The 21244-nt window shown below is 38.4% G+C and overlaps 1 protein-coding gene across 1 annotated transcript in view; it reads right to left on the bottom strand.

Moving 5' to 3' along the window:
* The window catches only part of ARHGAP20 (Rho GTPase activating protein 20), a 138369-nt gene that overhangs the window by 35317 nt on the left and 81808 nt on the right, over positions 1–21244 (bottom strand). Inside the window, 2 exon segments of the mRNA XM_081062599.1 lie at positions 636–677; positions 17432–17581. Coding sequence (XP_080918725.1) covers positions 636–677; positions 17432–17581 — 192 coding nt within the window.

The following is a 21244-nucleotide window of genomic DNA, read 5'->3' on the forward strand; positions in this document are numbered from 1 at the left end:
TTTTGTCCTCAAAACTTCCCTACCTTCTCTGGACAGGCCCAGGACCTTCCTTGGGCACAGGAGCATATCTAATACTTCACTACACCAAACAAAAACAATGGCCTTTCACTTCTCATTTAGCTCTCCAGTGGAGTATAAATCTTGGTTGTCTCACTACTTGGGTAGGCAGACAGGGAAAAATGGAGGGCAGAACTATGGCAGTAAGAGATGAACCTAAATTCACCATTTTAGTCTGTATGCTCAAAGGTAGGTAATAATGATTGATTTTTGAGGTACTCAGCCAAAACCCCTTCACATATGAAAACTTAATACATGCTTTGAGAAAACTGTAACTCCAAATGGAAGATTGGAGACAGGAAAAGAGATGGCAGAGATTATTGACTAATTTCTGTCTGAAATAATCTAACCAGACCTTACTGTTCTCCTTCCTAGAAAGTAATAAATACATGTAATGAGAGAACATTACTTACAGTATGTAGTGGCTAGTGTATAGTCTAAACAGCAGCCTATTTTGAGGACAAATGAACAATTTCTATTGAGGAGAAGGGGAGTACTTTGGGGCACATCTTCGTAGAGAAGAATTTAATTCATTGAACTACAGATTAAAGATTAAAATATGTATACTGAAAAAATACCTCTGAAGGAGAGAGAGCCATTTGTCCTTCTGTTCGGGAGAACTGCAATCAAACCAAATGGGAGAGAAAAATTAAACCACATAAAACACTTATGTTAACATATTTAAGATTGTCAATGAAATATCAACAGTCTGTTGTTACTGATGTAGCCACACAGTACTATAACCTGGCATAACTGTTCTGGAGAACTCTGAGATGAAACTCCTCATTAGGAAAAACTATACAGTCAAGTATAGCTTTACTAAAACCTCTTGGTTGGATACAAGAGAGACCCACTTTCTTACTTTACAACTCTAATACAAGTGGTCCTCTTAGAGTGGAAAGAGTACTTACTTTGGAATCCAAACACCTGGTTTCAAGGATATATGAAAACTATATGAACATGTGAAAATCACTTACTATTTCTAAGCTTCAGTTTCCACATCTGTAAAACTGGGCTAATTATCTCAGAGTGTTTTTGTAGCTTTAAGTGCCATACAAACAGAAAGTATGCTTAATTTGAGATTAAAGAGATTAAAGACAAATTTGGCATATCAATGGAAATATCATGGCCTAGAAACAAGTTTGTTGTCAGAAAAAGAACATTTACTTCTTCTTCTTCTTCTTCTTTTTTTTTTTACTTAAAGTTTATTGGGGTGACAATTGTTAGTAAAGTTACATAGATTTCAGGTGTACAATTCTGTAATGCATCATCTTTAAATCCCATTGTGTGTCAGTTCTCTTTCCATCACCATATATTTGATCCCCTTTACCCCAATCTACTACCCCCCTCTCCCCTTGCCCTCTGGTAACCACAAAACTGTTGTCTGTGTCTATGAGTTTTTGTTTCTTATGTTTGTCTTGTTCTATTGTTGTTTTTAGTTTATATACCACATATCAGTGAAATCATATGGTTCTCTGCTTTTTCTGTCTGACTTATTTCGCTTAGCATTATAATCTCAAGATCCATCCATGTTGTCACAAATGGTACCATTTCATCCTTTCTCACCGCCGAATCGTATTCCGTTGTGTACATATACCACAACTTCTCTGTCCATTCATCTATCAAAGGACATTTTGGTTCTTTCCATGTCTTGGCCACTGTAAACAAAGCTGCAATGAATATTGGAGCACACTTGTCTTTATGGATAAATGTTTTCAGATTTTTGGGGTAGATACCCAGAGGAATGGCTGGGTCATATGGTAATTCTATTCGTAATTTTTTGAGGAACCTCCACACTGCCTTCCACAGCGGCTGCACCAGTCTGCATTCCCACCAACAGTGTATGAGGGTTCCTTTTTCTGTACAGTCTCTCCAACACTTGTTACTATTTGTCTTGCTGATGATAGCCATTCTAACAGGGGTGAGGTGGTATGTCGTTATGGTTTTTATTTGCATTTCTCTGATGATTAGTGATGTTGAGCATTTTTTTCATATGTCTATTTGCCATTTGTATGTACTCTTTGGAGAAATGACTCTTCAGGTCCTCTGCCCATTTTTCAATAGGGTTGTTTACTTTTTTGTTGTTGAGTTACATGAGTTCCTTGCATATTTTGGGTATTAGCCCCTTATCAGAGGCACTGTTTGCAAAAATCTTCTCCCATTTAGTCGGTTGCCTCTTTATGTCGTCAATGGTTTCTTTTGCTGTGCAGAAGCTTTTAAGTTTGATATAGTCCCATTCATTTATTTTAGCTTTTACTTCCTTGCCTTTGGAGTCAAATTCATAAAATGCTCTTTGAACCCAAGGTCCATAAGTTTAGTACCAATGTTTTTCTTCTATGCAGTTTATTGTTATACTTAAGTCTTTGATCCATTTTGAATTAATTTTGGTACATGGTGACAGATAACAGTCCAGTATCATTCTTTTGAGCGTGGCTTTCCAATTCTGCCAGCACCATTTATTGAAGAGGCTGTCTTTTCTCCATTGTATGTTGTTTGCTTTTTTTGTCAAAAATTGTGTGTCCACATTTATGTGGTTTTATTTCTGGGTTCTCAATTCTATTCCATTACTTGATGTGTCTGTTTTTCTGCCAATACCATGCTGTTTTGATTATTGTTGCCCTGTAGTACAAGCTAAAGTCAGGCAGTGTGATACCTCCAGCATTGTTCTTTTTTCTTAAGATTGCTTTGGCTATTCGGGGTCTTTTGTGGTTCCAAACAAATCTGACAATTTTTTATTCTATTTCTTTAAGAAATGCCATTGGGATTTTGATGGGGATCGCATTAAATCTGTATAATGCTTTGGATAACATGGCTATTTTAACTATGTTAATTCTTCCAATCTTTGAGCATGGAATGTTTTTCCATTTGTGTGTCTTCTTCAATTTCATTCAAAAATGTCTTATAGTTTTGAGCATATAGGTCTTTCACATCCTTGGTTAAGTTTATTCCTAGGTATTTTATTCTTTTTGCTACAATTGCAAAAGGAATTTTTTTTCATTTCTTTGTCTGAGATTTCATTGTTATTATATAGGAATGCAGTGGACCTTTGTACATTGATTTTGTAGCTGGCAACTTGACTGTATTCGTTCATTGTTTCTAATAGCTTTATGGTGGAGTCTTTAGGGTTTTCTATATATAGCATCATGTCATCTGCAAAGAGTGACAATTTAACTTCTTCATTCCCAATTTGGATGCCTTTTATTCCTTTCTCTTGCCTGATTGCTCTGGCTAGGACTTCCAACACTATGTTGAAAAGCAGAGATGATAGGGGACATCCCTGTCGTGTTCCTGAACGTAGAGCACCAGTTTTTCACCATTAATTATGATAGTAGCTGAGGGTTTTTCATATATGGCCTTTATTATGTTGAGGAATTTTCCTTCTATATCTATTTTATTAAGTGTTTTAATCATATAAGTGTTTTAATCATAAATGGATGTTGTATCTTGTCAAATGCTTTTTCTGAATTAATGGATATAATCGTATGATTTTTGTCCTTCATTTTGTTTACGTGATGTATCACATTGATGGATTTGCACATGTTGAACCATCCTTGTGCCTCAGGGATGAACCCCACTTGGTCGTGATGAATAATCATTTTAATGCATTGTTGTATTTGATTTGCTAGAATTTTGTTTAGGATTTTTGCATCTGTATTCATCAGAGATACTGGTCTGTAGTTTTCTTTTTTTGTGTTGACCTTACCAGGTTTTGGTATCAGGGTAATGTTGGCCTCATAAAATGAATTAGGAAGTATTGTCTCTTCTTCAATTTTTTGGAAGAGTTTGAGCAGGATTGGTATTAGATCCTCTTTGAAGGTTTGGTAGAATTCACTAGTTTGGTAGAATTCACCAGTGAATTCACTTCACTCTTTGAAGGTTTGGTAGAATTCACCATCTGGTCCCGGACTTTTGTTTTTGGGAAGGTTTTGGATGACTGATTCAATTTCCTTACTGGTGATCGGCCTGTTTATATTTTCCTTTTTCACCCTGAAATCTGTTTCATCTGACATCAGTATAGCTACACCTGATTTTCTCTGGATACTTTTTGTTTGGAGTGTCAATTTTCCACCCTTTCACTTTGAGTCTATGCTTGTCCTTGTAGCTGAGATGCATCTCTTGAAGACAGCTTATGGTTGGGTTTAGTTTTTTGATCCAATCTGCTGCTCTGTGCCTTTTTATTGGTGAGTTCAGTCCATTTACATTTAGGGTGATTATTGATATGTAAGGATTTCCTATCATTCTATGTTGATTTTTCTGGTAAGACTGTCTCCACTGTTTCTTTGCCTTTTTGTTGTTGTCTATTATTTCTGCATGGTGGTATTCTATGATTTTTCTATTTCTTTATACATACAGCAGAATTGTAATTTAGTAAATTACTTCATAGAAAACTTACTCGTTTTGATAACTTTTTATTTTTCAATTACAGTTGACATACGATATTATATTAGTTTCATAGTGAATTGGTATATAACATAGTGACTGGACATTTACATAACATACAAAGTGATCACCCGATAAATCCAGTACCCATATGAAACCATACAGTTATTACAATATTATTCACTGCATTCCTTATGCTATACCCTACATGCCCATGACTACTTTGCAACAACCAATTTGTACTTCTTAATTCCTTTCCCTTTTTCACCCCTCAACACCCTCCAATTTTGCAAATATCCAACTGTTGTATTTATGAGTTTGGTTTTTTGTTTGTTTTTATTCTTTAGATTCCACGTTAGTGAAATCATATGGCATTTGTCTGTGTCTGAATTACTCCACTCAGCACCATACCCTCTAGGTCCATCCATGTTGTTGAAGATGTCAAGATTTCATTCATTTTTATGGCTGAGTAATATTCCAAAATATATATTTACTAACTCTTCTTTATCCATTCATGCATTGATGGACATACAGGCTGCTTCCGTATCTTGGCTATTGTAAATAATGCTGCAATAGATGCACACGTCCTTTTGAAGTAGTGTTTTGGGTTTCTTCCGGTAAATATCCAGAAGTGGGATTACTGGGTCCTTATGGGGGTTCCCGTGTATAATAGTTAACTAACTGCTTTTCTCTTGCCGCTTTTAAGATTCTCTCTTTGTATTTAACCTTTGGCATTTTAATTATGATGTGTCTTGGTGTGGGCCTCTTTAGGCTCATCTTGTTTGGGACTCTCAGAGCTTCCTGGGCTTGTATGTCTATTTCCTTCACCAGGTTAGAGACATTTTCCATTTCTTCAAATAGGTTTTCAATTCCTTGTTTTTTCTCTTCTCCTTCTGGTATTCCTATGATGCAAATGTCATTACTCTTGATGTTGTCCCAGAGGCCCTCAACTATCCTGATTTTTTTTGATTCTTGTTTCTTTTTGCTGTTCTGATTGGGTGTTGTCTCGTACCTTATTGTTGATTTGATCCTCTGCTTCATCTAATCTACTGTTGAGTCCTTTTAATGTATTCTTCATTTCAAGTATTATATTCTTGATTTCTAACTGGTTCTTTTTTATGTTTTCTATCTCCATTTTTATGTCTCCTGTCCTTTTGTTGAAATTCTGCCTGAGATCACTGAGCATCCTTATAACCAGTGTTTTGCTCTGCATCTGGTATATTCCTTGTCTCCATTTTGTTTAGTTCTTTTTCTGAAACTTTGTTTTGTTCTTTCATTTGGGACGTGCTTCTTTGTTTCCCTGTTTTGGCTGCCTCTTTGTGTTTGTTTTTATATGTTAGGTAGAGTTGCTATGTCTCCTGGTCTTAGTAGAGTGGCCTTATGTAGTAGGTGTCTTTTGGGGCCCAGTGGACAGTCTCCCTGGTCACCTGATCCAGGTGCTCCTGGCGTGTCCTTAATGTGTGGGTTGTGCGTGCCCTCCTGATGCTGTTTGAAAGTCAATGGGACTGAATAGTTGTGAGGACTGGCCGTGACTATCGTGGAGGAGATGTTGTGCAGGATTTTCTTTAGCAGTGTTCTGGTTCCTGCTCAGTGTGCCCTTTGGGTGTGTTGGCCACAGAGGCAGCTGGGTGGTGTTCCAGCTTGGTCCAAAGCCAGCCACCAGCTGTGCTGCCCTGGGGCATCCTGGGAGGGGACCTGCTGCAGGCCAAGTTTCGTTGCAGCCTGTGCCTTGCCGTGAGCCACCTGGCATGAGCCACAAAACAATCCGCAGATGGTCACAACCTGCCACGGGCTTGGAGGTGCCTCGAGAGGCCAAGCCATGAACATAGGTCAGCAGTCACGAGTGCTGGGCTTGGGGATGCTCAGCAGAGGTATGGGGCATGTCAAGACCAAATACTGCTTGTTTGGGGTTTGTGAACCTTTGAGAGATTTTAAGAATGAGTCAAGAAAGGCTGTTTGTATGGAAAAGCCACTGGAAGTGGCTTTGGTGGGTCCTAAAGTTGGGTGGGGAAGGATGTCAGGGAATCACCATGGTGGGATGACTGGTATTGGCCAAACTGATGGAGACTCAGATATAGTGGCCAACTGTGTCTGCACCCTGGGAGGGTAGAGGCCTCAACAAAGAAACAATGGTGTCTGCCAGCACTTCTATCTGGGAGAAAGCTGCCCCTCCAGCCCTCAGCCTGCAGCCAAACAATTCAGTTTCTCCCTATGTCCCTGGTACCTTTTGAGCTGTTTCCCCAGTGCTTGAGTTCAGACCCAGGAAGTCTATCAGCAAGTAAGTCAATGTGCAGGACCTTTAAGAGGAGCACCTGGGATTCCAGCCACCTTCTGTCTCACTCAGCCACAATCTCCACTGGTTTTCACAGCCAGAATTTGTGGGGACTTCTCTACCTGGCACTGGAACTCTGGGCTGGGGACCCTGGTGTGGGACTGGGACCCCTTGTTCCTCTAGGGGATCCTCTGCAGCTAAGATATCCATTCCGAGTTTTAACTACCACCTGTAGGTGTGGGACCATCCCGTTCTGCATCTCTGCCCCTCAAACCAGTCTTGGGGTGGCTTCTTCTCTATATGTCCTTAGTTGTAAGGCTTTTGTTCAGCTAGACTTCAGGTGATTCTTAATGTTGGATATTCTGTAGTTTAGTTGTAATTTTGATGTGGTTGTGAGAGGAGGCTAGCACAGTGTTTATCTATTCTGCCATCTTGACTGGAAAAAATCAAAACCTCTTTTTAATTACTATAATCTCCTGGTTAAGATCCATTCAGTTACAACAAAAGTAGTATTGATTAATTTTTCTGAAGTCACAGCTATATTTAATTCTTAAAGTTAAAAATACTTTAAAGTTTATTTCTATAAGGTCTTGTTAGTCGGAACTTCTTAAAGAAGTTGAAAACCCTACTTAGTTTCTTGTTCCAGAAAAATACACTTAACATATATTTGTAGTTTGTTTCTAACTTTGTTGCTTAGCAATTTTCTCCATAAATCATCTTCCAGGATTGGTCATCAGAAAGTGTATTATATTTCTTTTACTAATGACCACAAAATTTTCATGTTAAACAATTCCTTACAGTTTTTTGATATACTCTTCTTTCCTAAACATATTTTCTTTGTTCATTTATGTAAAATCTTGGATTTATTTAGCAAAAATCTATGTTGAAAACGATAGGTGACTTTTCTTTTGACCTGTTAATTTTTTCAAAGCAGGTAAAGAAAATTGCCACTTTAACACAGTAGTTTTTTAGCTTTTAACTTTTTATTGACACAAGACACATGGAGAAAACTGCACAATGATTAAGTGTACAGCTTGAAGAATTTTCACAAACTGAACATACCCATGTGACCAGGACCCAGATTAGGAAACAGAAAACCACCTTGGAATGTCTTTTGTGCTTCTTTTCTGGCACTGGTTCCCAGTATCCTGACTTCTATTATAAATGAATAATTTTTCTTGTTGGATACTTTATAAAATTTAACCATACAGTATGTACTATTGTGTGTCTGGTTTCTTTCGTTCAACATTATGTTTGTGCGACTTATCCATATTACTTATCCATATATGCAAATATCCCTTGTTTGAATATACAGCATACATTACTTTAAAAAGAAACAGATTATGAAATATATCAGGTTAATTCATTGAGATTGATTTGTGTAGTCTTCTTGTATTTTCCCCTTTCTCTTGATCTATGAATACAAAACTTCTCTTCCTTAGTAATTCTTAATCTCAGGCATTTTTATAGAACTAAAAACAGTACTCCAAAATCAAGGTTACCCATAGAGTTTAATAAGCATCTAAGGTCATTTGATAAGAGCCAGGAGGGCAGGGCGTAGTGGTGGGGTGGGGAAAAAGTGTATCTCAGAGAAAGAAAAAGGGCAAGGCAGATTGGAAAGACTCCCTCAAATTTGGGAGGGGATAGAGGCTGTCATGCCTGACAGTGAACTGGGAATCATATGTCACTCAGTTGAGGTGCCTTAAGGAAACAGAAACACCCCAGAGGAAATGGTTGTAAGGAGCAATTAGGGAGGCTTGTTCCTAGGCATCAAAGTTTTCATAACAGCAAAGACACCTGCACCCAACATGTGGCAAGGAATGAGTATCTCTGGGTATAAAAGCACAACTCTGGGCATAGAAAAGGATAATGTCAGCAGTTACCACAATAGACTGAATCAGAAGCTTTTCAGCTGTTTTGGAGACAGAGAATTCTGTTGTGTTCTGGTTCTACCCTAAGAAAACAGGGGTTCCAATAAAGAAGTAAATTTGATTTCCTAACAGCCTTGCAAAATGTGGCCTCAAGGTAGGTTCTAATTTGATCTATAAATAAACAGGCTTTTATTGCATACTTGTTTGTAGACTATGATTCATACCAGGTACTTAAGTCACAATATTTTTCTGATTCCTCTTGTAGATAAATCATTGTCAGATTTAAATATTTCCTGTGTCTTTTGAACAATGTTCCCATTTTACTATACAGTAGGTCCTCGAAAATTGTTGTTTTATTCAACATCATTTCAATGATATAATGTTGATTGTAATGTTGATGAGAGAAAAAAATTGATTCCCAGTTGGGGCTACTGTGTGTGGACTTTGTATGTTCTCCCCATGTCTACATGGGTTTTTCTCTGTGTACTCTGGTTTCCTCCAATGTCCCAAAGATGTGTACAATTGGTTCGTCTAAATTGTCCCTGTATGATTGAATGTGGGGGTGTGTGTGAGTGTTCTTTGTGATGGAATGTCATCCTGTCCATCTTCACCTTATAACCTGACTGCTGGGATAGACTCCAGCCATCCACGATCCTCAAATGGAATAAGCAGGTTGGAAAATAATTATCTTACTTGTTTTTATTAATTTTGTATGTATAGTTCAGATTTATTTCAATGTTTAATACTAGAAGTGTTTTGGGTCTTTATTTGGAAGTTTGATGATGTTTTTGTGACCAGAAATATGCTATAGGAACTTAACTCTTGTGTTTATGTTAATTAGCCTATGGTAAAATTAGTTTTGTTAAATGTTGTTTTGCTTAAAGACATAGTTTCCAAGTTCCTCTCAATGATGTTAAATGAGCACTTAAATGTATAGTTATCGTACATCAGAAGCTAAACATTAATGAATGCCAACTATAATTTTATATATATAATGTGATGGTTCAGTGTGAGGTCGGAGGGATAGTGGATGGGGGGAGGGGGGTTCACAGTATGAGGGATATAAATGATGAACGTCTAAGTATTACCTTGTTTTGTACACCTGAAACTAATAAATAAATTAATTAATAAAAAAAATAAAATAAAATAAAATTAGAAAAAAAAATGTATAGTTATCTGTAAAATCAAAGTGCAGTGACTAATTTTTCCAGTAGATATAGATTTTAGGTTTGTGAATCAAGATACAAGATACAATACAAGTGATAGAGATAGGAAATTCCTTTTGGCCTTTTTTTGAGATGTGATCTACTCCATCTCTCAAGGTAAAGGATGGAAAGTACACATTATTTGCTCTTCCACCAATTTGACTCTATTAGGAATTCCTCACAGATTCTGGTATTTGTTTGTCAGTTTTATATTTCAAAGCTATTAGTCTTTTCAAATTTCTTTATAGATATTATAGACACTGGCTAGGAGAGACTGCTTCTTGAGCTGCAAGCCTGATGGCATTTTAAACTGATTATGACCTAGATTTTCTTGATGTTTACTGAGATATATATGACTTCTGATATTCTTTGCCCCTTCCTAAGGATCCAAGTTTCCCTCTGATATCATTTCACTTTAGGCTGAAAACTTCCCTCAGCATTTCTTTTCTTTTCCTTCCTTCCTCCTTCCCCTCTTTCTTCCTTTCTTTCTTTTTCTCTCTTTCTTTCCTTCCTTCCTTCCTTCCTTCCTTCCTTCCTTCCTTCCTTCCTTCCTTCCTTCCTTCCTTCCTTCCTTCCTTCCTTCCTTTTCTCTCTCTCTCTCTCTCTCTCTCTCTCTCTCTCTCTCTCTCTCTCTCTCTCTTTCTCTCTCTCTCTCTCCCTCTCTCTTTCTCTCTCGGTAGTTTAGTTATGCTGGCAGTAAATTCTTAGAGTTTATTTCACCTTCATTTTTGAGGGATGTTTTTGCTGGATATAATATTCTAGGTTGAAAGTTTTTTCCTTTCAACACTTTAAAGATGCCATTCCACTATCTTTGAAACCATCATTGTTTCTGATGAAAAAGCCACAGTGAAGCAAACTGTTCCCCTGTATGTAATATGCTGTTTTTCTTTGGCATTTTCAAGATTTTTCTCCTATGTTTGGTTGATAGCAGTTTGTCTGTTTCATCACTAGGTGAAGTTTTCATCATACTCCTGTTTTCCCTGAGCTTACTGAATCTGTACGTTTTATGTCCTTCACCAAATCTGAAAAGTTTTCAAACCATTATTTCTTCCAATATTTATTCTGTCTCATTCCCTCTATCTCATCTTTCTGGAATTCCAACTACATATATTTATAACTTTTGATAAGGTATAATATATTTTCTAACAAGTCTCTGATGCATTAAATTTTTTTTTTCTATTCTTCAGGTTGGACAATTTGTATTGATGTTTCTTCAAATTCACCATCTCTTTTCACTTTCATTTCCATTCTGCAACTAAGGCCACACAGGAGATTTTTAAAGTTTAAGATGTAGTTTTCAGTTTTAGAATTTTCATTTGGCTCTTTTTTATATTTCGTATTTCTCTGCTGAGATTGCCTATCTTTTCATTCATTTCAATTGGCTATTCCTTTTACCTGCTGAACATAGTTATAAGAACTGCTTTAAAGTTCTTTTCCGGTAACTCCAACATATGGATGACTTCAGGATTGGCCTCTTAATTGTCTTTTTCCTTTCCTGGTTCTTTGTAAGTCAAGAAATTTTAGATTGTATTCTGGACATAATTAATATTTTGTTTTGAAGAGTCTGAGTCCTGTTATATTTGTAAAACAGTGTTGATGTTTTTGTTTTAACAAATAATTAACTTGATTAGCCTCAATCTGCAAACTCTATCTCACCTGTGGTGGTCAGGGGCTCAGTTCAACTCTTTAGCCTTAGCTTCAAGCTGCTTTGTGACTGTTCCATGCATTTGTGGTTCAGCAATCATCCAGAGCCTTGGCAAGAGTCTACTTGTATCCACAAAATTTGGAGCTTTCCTTCTCTGATATACTTCTTTTTGAGATTTCCTCCCTCACTTTCCTGTGGCTGTGGGTGACCCAAACTCTGTTCTCTGGTTCTTCAGCAAAATAACTGTGGGCTTTTGTCAGTTTAGTTGCCCCCCACCATATGTGACTATTGCCTGTCCTCAGGCTAAAGCATTAAAAATAGGAAACTCACCTCGTGCTGGTGCCTCCTTCCAACTTCCAATTCTTCTCTAAAATCTGCCAACTTTTGTTCACTTTCCAGAACCTTCAGCTAATTCTTTGTATTTTGTTCAGAGATTATGATTGATATCTGTAGGGTGGTCAGTCTGCCACACCAGAGGCAGAACCCCTCAATGCTACTTTTTTTTTTAAAGCAATCTTTTAATTTGGAAATGATTTTAGATTTTCAGAAAAGTTGTAAAGATAATGCAGAGAGTCCTTGTATAGCTCTCACCCAGTTTTAGTTTTATAAATGTTATCTTCTTACACTACTATGGCACATTTGTCAAACGAAGAAACCAATTTTGGTGTATTACTGTCAACTAAACCTTTGACTACTCAGCTTTTACAAGTTTTCCCACCAAAATCCTTTTTCTTTTCTAGAATCCAATTCAGGATACCACATTGCATTTACTAATCATGTCTTCCTGGTGTCTGTATGGTCTATGAAAGTTTCTATGTCTTTTCCTTTTTTTCTTTTAAGATTTGTATTAAAAAGTATAGCTAACATACAATATTATATCAGTTTCAGGTGTACACGATAGTTGTTCAACATTTATATACCTAAAGAAGTGATCAACATGGTAAGTACAGCAACCACCTGACACTGTACAATGCTATCACAGTATTATTGACTATATTCCCCATGCTGAGCATTACATCCCCATGACTTATTTGTTTTATACCTGGAAATTTGGACCTCTTATTCCTCTTCACCTTTCCCCCCACTTTTAAAATTCTTCAATTATAGTTAACATTCGATATTATTTTTATTAAACTTTAGGTGTACAGCACAGTGTTTAGACATTTGTATGATTTAAGAAGTGATCCCCTGAGTAGTCTAGTACTCACCTGGCACTATAAATAGCTATTACAATATTATTGACTATATTCTCAATGCCTTACTTCACATCCTCATGACTATTTTGTAACTATCCACTTGTACTTCTATTAATAAATCCCTTCACCTTTTTCACTCTGTTCCCCAACCTCCTCCCATCTAGCACTCTGATAAATCTAGTATCCATCTGACATCATACGTAGTATTTACAATACTATTGACTATATTCCTTCTGCTATACCCTGCATCCCCATGACTACTTAGTAACAACTAATTTGTACTCCTTAATCCCTCCTCCTTTTTTCACCCACACCCGCAAGTCCCCTTCCATCTGGCAACCATTAAAACGTTCTCTGTATCTATGAGTTTGTTTCTGTTTTGTTTGTGTGTTTATTTTATTCTTTAGATTCCACATATAAGTAAAATCACATTGGATCTGTCTTTCTCTGTCTGACGTACTCCACTTAGCACAATACTTTCCATGTCCACCCATGCCACCACAGATGGCAAGAACCCGAACCCATTCCCTTCCCTGGCTGAGCAATATTCCACTGTATGTATGTACCACCCCTTCTTTATCCTTTCTTCTATCAATGGACACCCAGGCTGCCTGCACATTTTGGCCATTGTAAGTAATGCTGCAATGAACGTGGATGCACATGTCACCTCAAAGTAGCATTTTGGTTTCTTCAGATACATACGCAGAAGGGCATTACTGGGTCCTTCTTTGACTCTTGTTATAGCCTTTGTTTTAATTTCTATTTTGTCTGGTACGAGTATTGCTACCCCCGTTTTCTGTTTTCCATTTTAATAAAATATCTTTTTCCACCTCTTTACTTTCCGTCTGTGGGTCTCTTTCAATCTGAAGTGAGTTTCTTGCAGGCAGTACATGTAAGGGTTTTGTTTTCTAATCCATTCAGCTACCCTGTGTTTTTGATCGAAGCATTTAATCCATTTACATTGAAAATAATTGTTGATAGATATGTAACTCTTACCATTTTGTTATTCATATTTTTGATTTTTGATTTTTTTTTTTTTTTTTGGTCTTAAACCCTTCTAACATTCCTTATATACTAGGTAATACTAGGTTGGTGGTGATGAACTCCTTTAGCTCTTTCTTGTCTGGGAAGCTCTTTACCTGTCCTTCGGTTTTAAATGACAGCCTTGCTGGGTAGAGTAGTGTTGGTTGTAGATCCTTGCTTTTTATCACTTTGAATATTTCCTACCAATCTCTCCTGGCTTGCAAAATTTCTGTTGAGAAATCAGCTGAGCTCTTCTGGGAGCTCCCTTGAAGGTAACTAACTGCTTTTCTCTTGCTGCTTTTAGGATTTTCTCTTTGTCTTTAACCTTTGCCATTTTAATTATAATGTGTCTTGTGGGCCTTTTTGGGTTCATGTTGTTTGAGATTCCGTGCTTCTTGGGATTGTATGTCTATTTCCATCACCCAGTTAGGAAAGTGTTTTCTGTCATTATTTCTTCAAATATGTTCTCAATCCCATGCTTTTTCTCTTCTCCTTCTGGTACCCCTATGATGAGAATGTTGTTATGCTTGGTGTTGTCTCCTCATTACTACTATTATTTTTTCCTTTTGCTCTTCCAGTTGGGTGTTTTCTGCTACCTTTTCTTCCAAATCATTGATTTGATCCTCTGCTTCATCTGGTCTGCTGATGATTTCTTCTAGAGCATTCTTCATTTTAATTATTGTATTCTTCACTTCTGATTGGTTCTTTTATATGGTTTCTATGTCTTTTTTTAATGCTTGCTATCTCTTTGTTGAAGTTCTCACTAAGTTCCTCGAGCATCCTTATAACCATTGTTTTGTATTGTGTATCTGGTAGGTTGCTTGCCTCCACTTTGTTTAGTTCTTTTTCTGGAGTTTTCTCCTGTTCTTTCATTTGGGCCATATTTATTTCCTCATTTGGGATGCCTCTCTATACCTGCTACATCTCTTACTGGGTGGCCTTATGTAGTAGGTGCCCTGTGGGGCCTGGGCACAGTCTCCCTGGTCACCTGCTCCAGGTGTTCCAAGAGCATCCCTTGTGTGGGTTGTGTGTGCCCTCCTGTAATAGCTGATCCTGAATGCTGTTGGCATGTCAGTGGGTGACAGTGACTCTCAGGCTGATTGGCTGTGGGATTTGGCCAGGTCCACAGTATGGGCTGTGTTGGGGGGCTTACCACATGGAGCTGGATTTGCCCCAGTGGGCTCTCATGCCTGTTGAGACCTCCGTTTGGGTGTTTCACTCTTGGGGATATTGAGGCAGTACTCTGCTGTGGTCTGAAGTCAGTCTCCAAGTATATTGGTTCTAGGGCCTCTTGGGAGGGTCTCTGGTGCAGGCCCAGGTCACCCATTGCCTGTGACAGGGTGTGGAGTACCTGGTAGGAGCTACAAAGTGATCCACAGTTGGTTGCTGCCTGTGTTCGACCTGGAGGCATGTGGGAGAGGCCATGCTGTGAACTGAGGAGGGCTGTCACCAGCATCAGGTCTGGGGTAGTTCCACAAAAGCCAGGACACACTGAGGCCTGCTGCCACCTGCTGCTGACTGCCAGCTCTGGTAAGGTTCAGCTGCAGATAAAGCCTCCTGCTCTAGGGATTTGGGTGTAGCGGGGTCTCAGTGAGTCAGCTGGGCAGGGGAGAGCTGCAGGAGTTCGCCAGGTCAATCTGATTCAGATTTGGCCATAAGCGTAGGGGGCAGGTTCAACACAGGAAAGATGGCAACTATCTGAGGGCTTCACGGGAGGAGAACACACAGGGAAAATGCCAACTGTCTTCCAATCACCCTCCGAGGCCACACTGCTCAATCTGCTCCCCATATGTCTTGACGTGCCCCCTGTCCTCCTGTGGAGCCCAGGGCAAGTACCTGCAAGCAAGTGAATCTGTGCATGGGCCCTTTAAGAGAATGGCTGGGTTTCCCACTGCCTTCCACCCCACTTAGATGGAATTCCCACTGTTTTTCACAGTCAGGTGTTGTGGGGGCTCCTCTTCCTGGAATCAGTACTCCTGGCTGGGAAGCCTGGTGTGAGGCTGAGGTCCCCTTGCTCCTCCATGGGGGAACTCCTTGGCCAAGATATCCCTCCCAATTTTCATCTGCCACAAAGAGATTTAAGGCCAGCTTGTTTTGCATCTCTGCCTCTCCTACCAGTCTTGATGTCGCTTCTTCTTTATATCCTTAGTTATAAAACTTCTGTTCAGCTAGACTTCAGATGGTTCTCCAGGTTGACTGTTCTATAAGTTAGTTGTAATTTTAATGTGTTCATGGAAAGACACAGGCACAGTATTTACCAACTCTGCCATCTTGGATCATTTCTCTGTTTGATTGTATTTTTTCCTTTTTTTGACCTTGACAGTTTGAAAAGTACTGGTCAAGTAACCTATACAACATCCTTCAATTGGGCTTGTGTAATGTTTTCCTCATGATTAGATTGGAGTTACGTGTTTAGTGAATTATTCTTTTCATCACATTTTATCAAAGGGTACATGATATTCACATGAAATCACTAGTGATGTTAACTTTAATCATTTGTTTAAAATATTCTACATTTTGAGGAATACAATGTATGTGAAATTTGTGTCCACATTTTCCCTTCTTAAAAAAAACTTTCATGAAAATTTCTTGTTTAAAGACATCATGTAGTCCCACCCCACACTTGAAACTCCTTACTTTTACCTTAAGTCCAAGGATATTTAGCAATTGGAAATGATAATATCTAGAGAAATTTGTCATGGAAAAGAATACATGCAGAGAATGATACAAACACATGTTTCTTCCAAATAAGTTCTTAAAATCTTGTGGTGGCCAATAGCTCATAACATAATTTAATGACATGCCTTTCCTTTATTAGAACAGCAACAGCTTGGAAAATTTAACTGTCTGGCTTTAGGATGATGCCTGAGGAGTTTGGTGGTGGTGGGGAGAGAAGAAGCAACAAGAAAAACATTGTGTGCGTGTGATGAACACCAATTCTTTAAGTGTAAAACAAATACTGGACTTGAAAGTGCAGTTGTTCAAAATCACAGACATAAGTTTTGGTATGCTTATCCTGAATTGGAAAATGCTTACTTAGCACATTGAGGATAAGAGCACAATTCTTTATTCATACATTTTCCAACCCCATCCTACCCAGGGAGTGAGTCTCAAGAAACTAACTTTCACTTCTTGAATCATAAGTTTGCTTTTGATTATCACATCTCTATAGATATCAAGTCAGAATCTGATGTACAAGACAGTCACCCCATTTTACATTATATCATGACATTAATTTTATTTCTGTAGTTAAAAACATTTTCTTTAGAAAATTTCAGAGTATAAACCAGTTATTCAAACTTAACTGGATTATTTATAAAATTTAAGTAAATGTCTATTTCAGTAGTTTGAGAAAACCAACTCCAACGCTCAGTATGTAAAGCAATACCTAAACATTAGAAAAGGGAAAATGGGAGAGGGCGTTCTAGAGCTCTGACAAGTCTATTCCTCTTCCACAGTCCCCGAGGTGCTTCAATAAGCCCCTTTAAAATTCACCAAACAAGATAAATGACTCCCACAGTTCTCAATAGTTACCATTCCTTTTCATATATTTTAAGAAAAAGCTCTTTGGGAGAAACATATGGCATGCAAGTGTCTTTATGGAGGTCTGTGTCAAAAGATGAGTTATTGATTTCTGAATAACTCAGTATTTTCCTTTAAAAAATTAAAAGAACAAAATTTGATTACCTGTTTTCACTTCATTCTAAAAATTACACAGTTGATTGTACAAGTATTTCACAGTAGCTAACCCATGTAAATACAGGATAAGCTATGTTTCTTACCTGAAAGTGGCCACAAAGTTCACCGTGGGCCAGCCCACGACAAATGATTTGATGGTATTGGTGTTGCCTTCTCCCACTTCATCTACACAGCTTGCTGTCCACATATCACTTAATCTAATTTTATTTTTTATCTTAAAGTTGTTGTTATATCTAGAAAGATGAAAACCAGACAAGAATTCTTTTAATTTTGTTTCTTAAATTTTATGAGAGTTACTGTACTTGGGATAAGATGACAGTTTAAACTAATCACGGGCAAAGAATACTTTGTTCATTATTTTTATCTTCAGTGCCTACCACAGTAATGTGGTTGGCTACCTTTGTCCAAAAAAAATCGTTATTTTGTAAAAAGATTTTTATTAAAATAACTAACATACAATATTACATTATTTTCAGGTGTACTCCATAGTTATTTAACATTTATATACTTAAATAAGTGATCACCATGATAAGTCCAGCAACCATATGACACTGTACCACGCTATTATGATAGTGGTTATATTCCCCATGCTGTACATTACATCTCCATGACTTGTTTGTTTTCTATCTGGAAATTTGAACCTCTTAATCCCCAATACTTTTTTCCCCTTTTTAAAATTTTTTCAAATACAACTGACATTCAACATTATTTTATATTAATTTTAAGTGTACAGCATAGTAGGCATTTATATAACTTAAAAAGTAATCCCTCTGAGTGGTACCCACCTGGCATACACATAGCTTTTACCATATTATTGACTATATTCCCTATACTTTAGTTTACATACCCATAACTATTTTGTAACTACCAATTTGTGCTTCTTAATCTCTTCACCTTTTCCACACTGCCTCCCAACTCCCTCACATCTATCACCCCAATAAATCTAGTACCCATCTGACACCATACATAGTTATTACAATGTTTTTAACTATTCTTCATGCTATACCCTACATCCCCATAACTACTTTGCAACAATTTGTACTTCTTAATCCCTTCCCCTTTTTCACTCACTCCCCAACCCTGTTCCCATCTTACAACCATCAAACTGTTGTCTGTATTTATGAGTTTATTTCAGTTTTGTTTATGTTTGTTTTGTTCTTTAGATTCCATGTATAAGCAAAATCATACTGCATCTGTCCTTCTCTGTTTAACATACTCCACTCAGCACAATACTCTCCAGGTCCATCCACTCTGTTGCAGATGGCAAGAACCCATTCTCATTCATGGCTGAGTAATATTCCACTTTCTATATGTGCCACCTCTTCTTTATCCAGTCATCCATCCACAGACACTGAGGCAGCCTCCACATCTTGGCCATTGTAAACAATGTTTCAGTGAACAAATGGATGCCCACATCCACTCAACGTACCATTTTGGATTTCTTTGGATAAATATCCAGAAGTGGGATTACTGGATCCTTCTTTGTCTCTTGTTATAACTTTTGTTTAAAGTCTATTTGGTCTGATGTAAGTATTACTGCCCCAGCTTTTTTTGTTTGTTTGTTTGCTTGTTTTTTTGTTGATATTTTCATGAAATATCTTTTCCCATCCCTTTACTTTCAGTCTGTGTGTGTTTTTCAATCTGAAGTGAGTCTCTTGTAGGCAGTATATGTAAAGGTCTTGTTTTCTTATCCATTCAGCCATTGTTTATCTTTTGAATGGAGCATTTAATTTATTTATATTCAAAGTAATTGTTGATAGATATGTAGTTATTGCCATCTTGTTATTCATATTTTTCATTTATTGTTTTCTTCTTCTTAAAGAAGTCCCTTTAACATTCCTTGTAATAAAGGCTTGATGGTGATGAACTCCTTTAGCTTTTTTTTTTTTTGGTCTGGGAAGCTCTTTATCTGTCCTTCAATTCTAAATGACAGCTTCTCTGGGTAGAATAATCTTGGCTGTGGGCCCTTGCTTTTTATCACTCTATTTCGTGCCAATCCCTCCTGGCCTGCAAAGCTTCTGTTGAGAAATCAGCTGATTGTCTTATGGGAGTTCCCTTGTAGGTAACTAACTGCTTTTCTTTTTGCTGCTTTTAAATTCTTTACTTGACTTTAATCTTTGGCATTTTAATTTTGACATATCTTTGGGTGGGCATCCTTGGGTTCATCTAGTTTGGGAATCTTTGCATTTCTGGGCTTGTATGTCTACTTCCTTTACCAGGTTAGGGAAGTTTTCTGTTATTATTTCTTCAAATGGATTTTCAATTTGTTGCTATCTCTCTTCTTCTGGTGCCCCTGTGATGCAAATGATGTTATGCTTGCTGTTCTGATTGGGTGTGTTCTGTTACCTTAACTTCTAAAACACTGTTTTAATCCTCTGTTTCATCTAATCTACTATTGATTCCCTCTAAAGTATTCTTCATTTTGGTTATTGTATTCTTTATTTCTCACTGGTTCTATTTTATGTTTTCTCTCTTCTTTTTTATGTTTCCTGTCTTTTTGTTGAAGTTCTCCCTGAGATCATTGAGCATCCTTATAACCAGTGCTTGAAACTCTGCATCTGGTAGATTGCTTATCTCCTTTTGTTTAGTTCTTTTTCTGGAGCTTTGTTCTGTTCTTTCATTTTGAACATGCTGCTTTGTCTCCCCATTTTGGCTGTCTGTGCTTGTTTCTATGGATTAGGTAGGGATGCTTTGCCTCTTGGTCTTAGTAGAGTGGATTTATATAATAGGTGTCCTGTGGGGCTCAGTACGCAGTCTCCTTGTCACCTGGCCTGAGTGCTCCAACTGTGTTCTTTATATGGGTTATGTGTGCCCTCCTGATGTAGTTGAGACTTGGTTGCTGTCTGTATGTTAATAGGAGGGATTAACCTTCAAACTGACAGGTTGTGAGGATTGGTGTGACTCCAGTGGAGACATTTTTGCCCAGGGGTTGACTCTACAGAGCAGGATCTGCTTTAGCAGGGCTCTAGTTCTTGCCCAGTCTGCCCTTTTGCTGTGTTGTCCTTAGACTGGGTGATGCTTTGGCTGGATCTGAAGCTGCCCATGAGCATGCCAGCTCTGGGGCCTCCTGGGAAGAGATCTGCTAAATGCCAAGTTCAGCCCTACCCTGTGCCCTGCCTATGGCCATCTGGCCTGAGCCACAATGCAATCTGCAGAAGGCTGTGGTCTATGCTAAGCTGGGAGGTGCCTCGAGAGGCCAAGCTGCAAACTGAGGCTGGCTGCTGCTAGTGCCAGGCTTGGGACTGCTCAGCAACCGTTACGGGACATGCTGAAGCCAGATGCTGCCTGTCTGGGTTTTGTGAATCTTTGAGAGATTTTAGGAAGGTCAGAAGCATGAGCCATATAGGCTATTTGCATGGAAAAGCCACTGGAAGAGGTTTGGGTGTGTCTGCAAGTTGGGTGGGGTGGGTTTTAAGGGAACCACCAGGGCAGGGCCAAAAAACATTGTTAGCGAGGTTGATGAAAACTCAGATATGGTGGACACCTGTGTTTGCACACTGGGAGGGTGAGGTCTCAACAAAGAAACAATGGATTCTGCCAGCACTTCTGTCTGGGAGAAAGCTGTCCCTCCAGCCCTCGCCCTGAAGTCAGACAATTCAGTTTCTTCCTGTATGTCCCTGGACCCTTTTGGGTTCCTGCTACTGGAGCTCAAAACGATTGAGTCTTGCAGGGAGTATGTCTGTGTTCAGTCCCTTTACGAGGAGAGTCTGGGACTGCAGTCACCCTCCATTTCTTTCAACCACAATTGCTGCTGGTTTTCACAGCCAGAAGCTGTGGGGACTTCTCTTCACAGCACTGGAGCCCTGGGCTGGGAAACCTGGTATGGGTCCAGGACCCCTCCATCGCCTGTGGGGGAACCTCCGCAGCTGAGATATCCCTCCCAATTTTTAACGGTC

Source organism: Rhinolophus hipposideros, assembly GCF_964194185.1.
Source record: "Rhinolophus hipposideros genome assembly, chromosome: 10".
Classification (NCBI taxonomy): Eukaryota; Metazoa; Chordata; class Mammalia; order Chiroptera; family Rhinolophidae; genus Rhinolophus; species Rhinolophus hipposideros.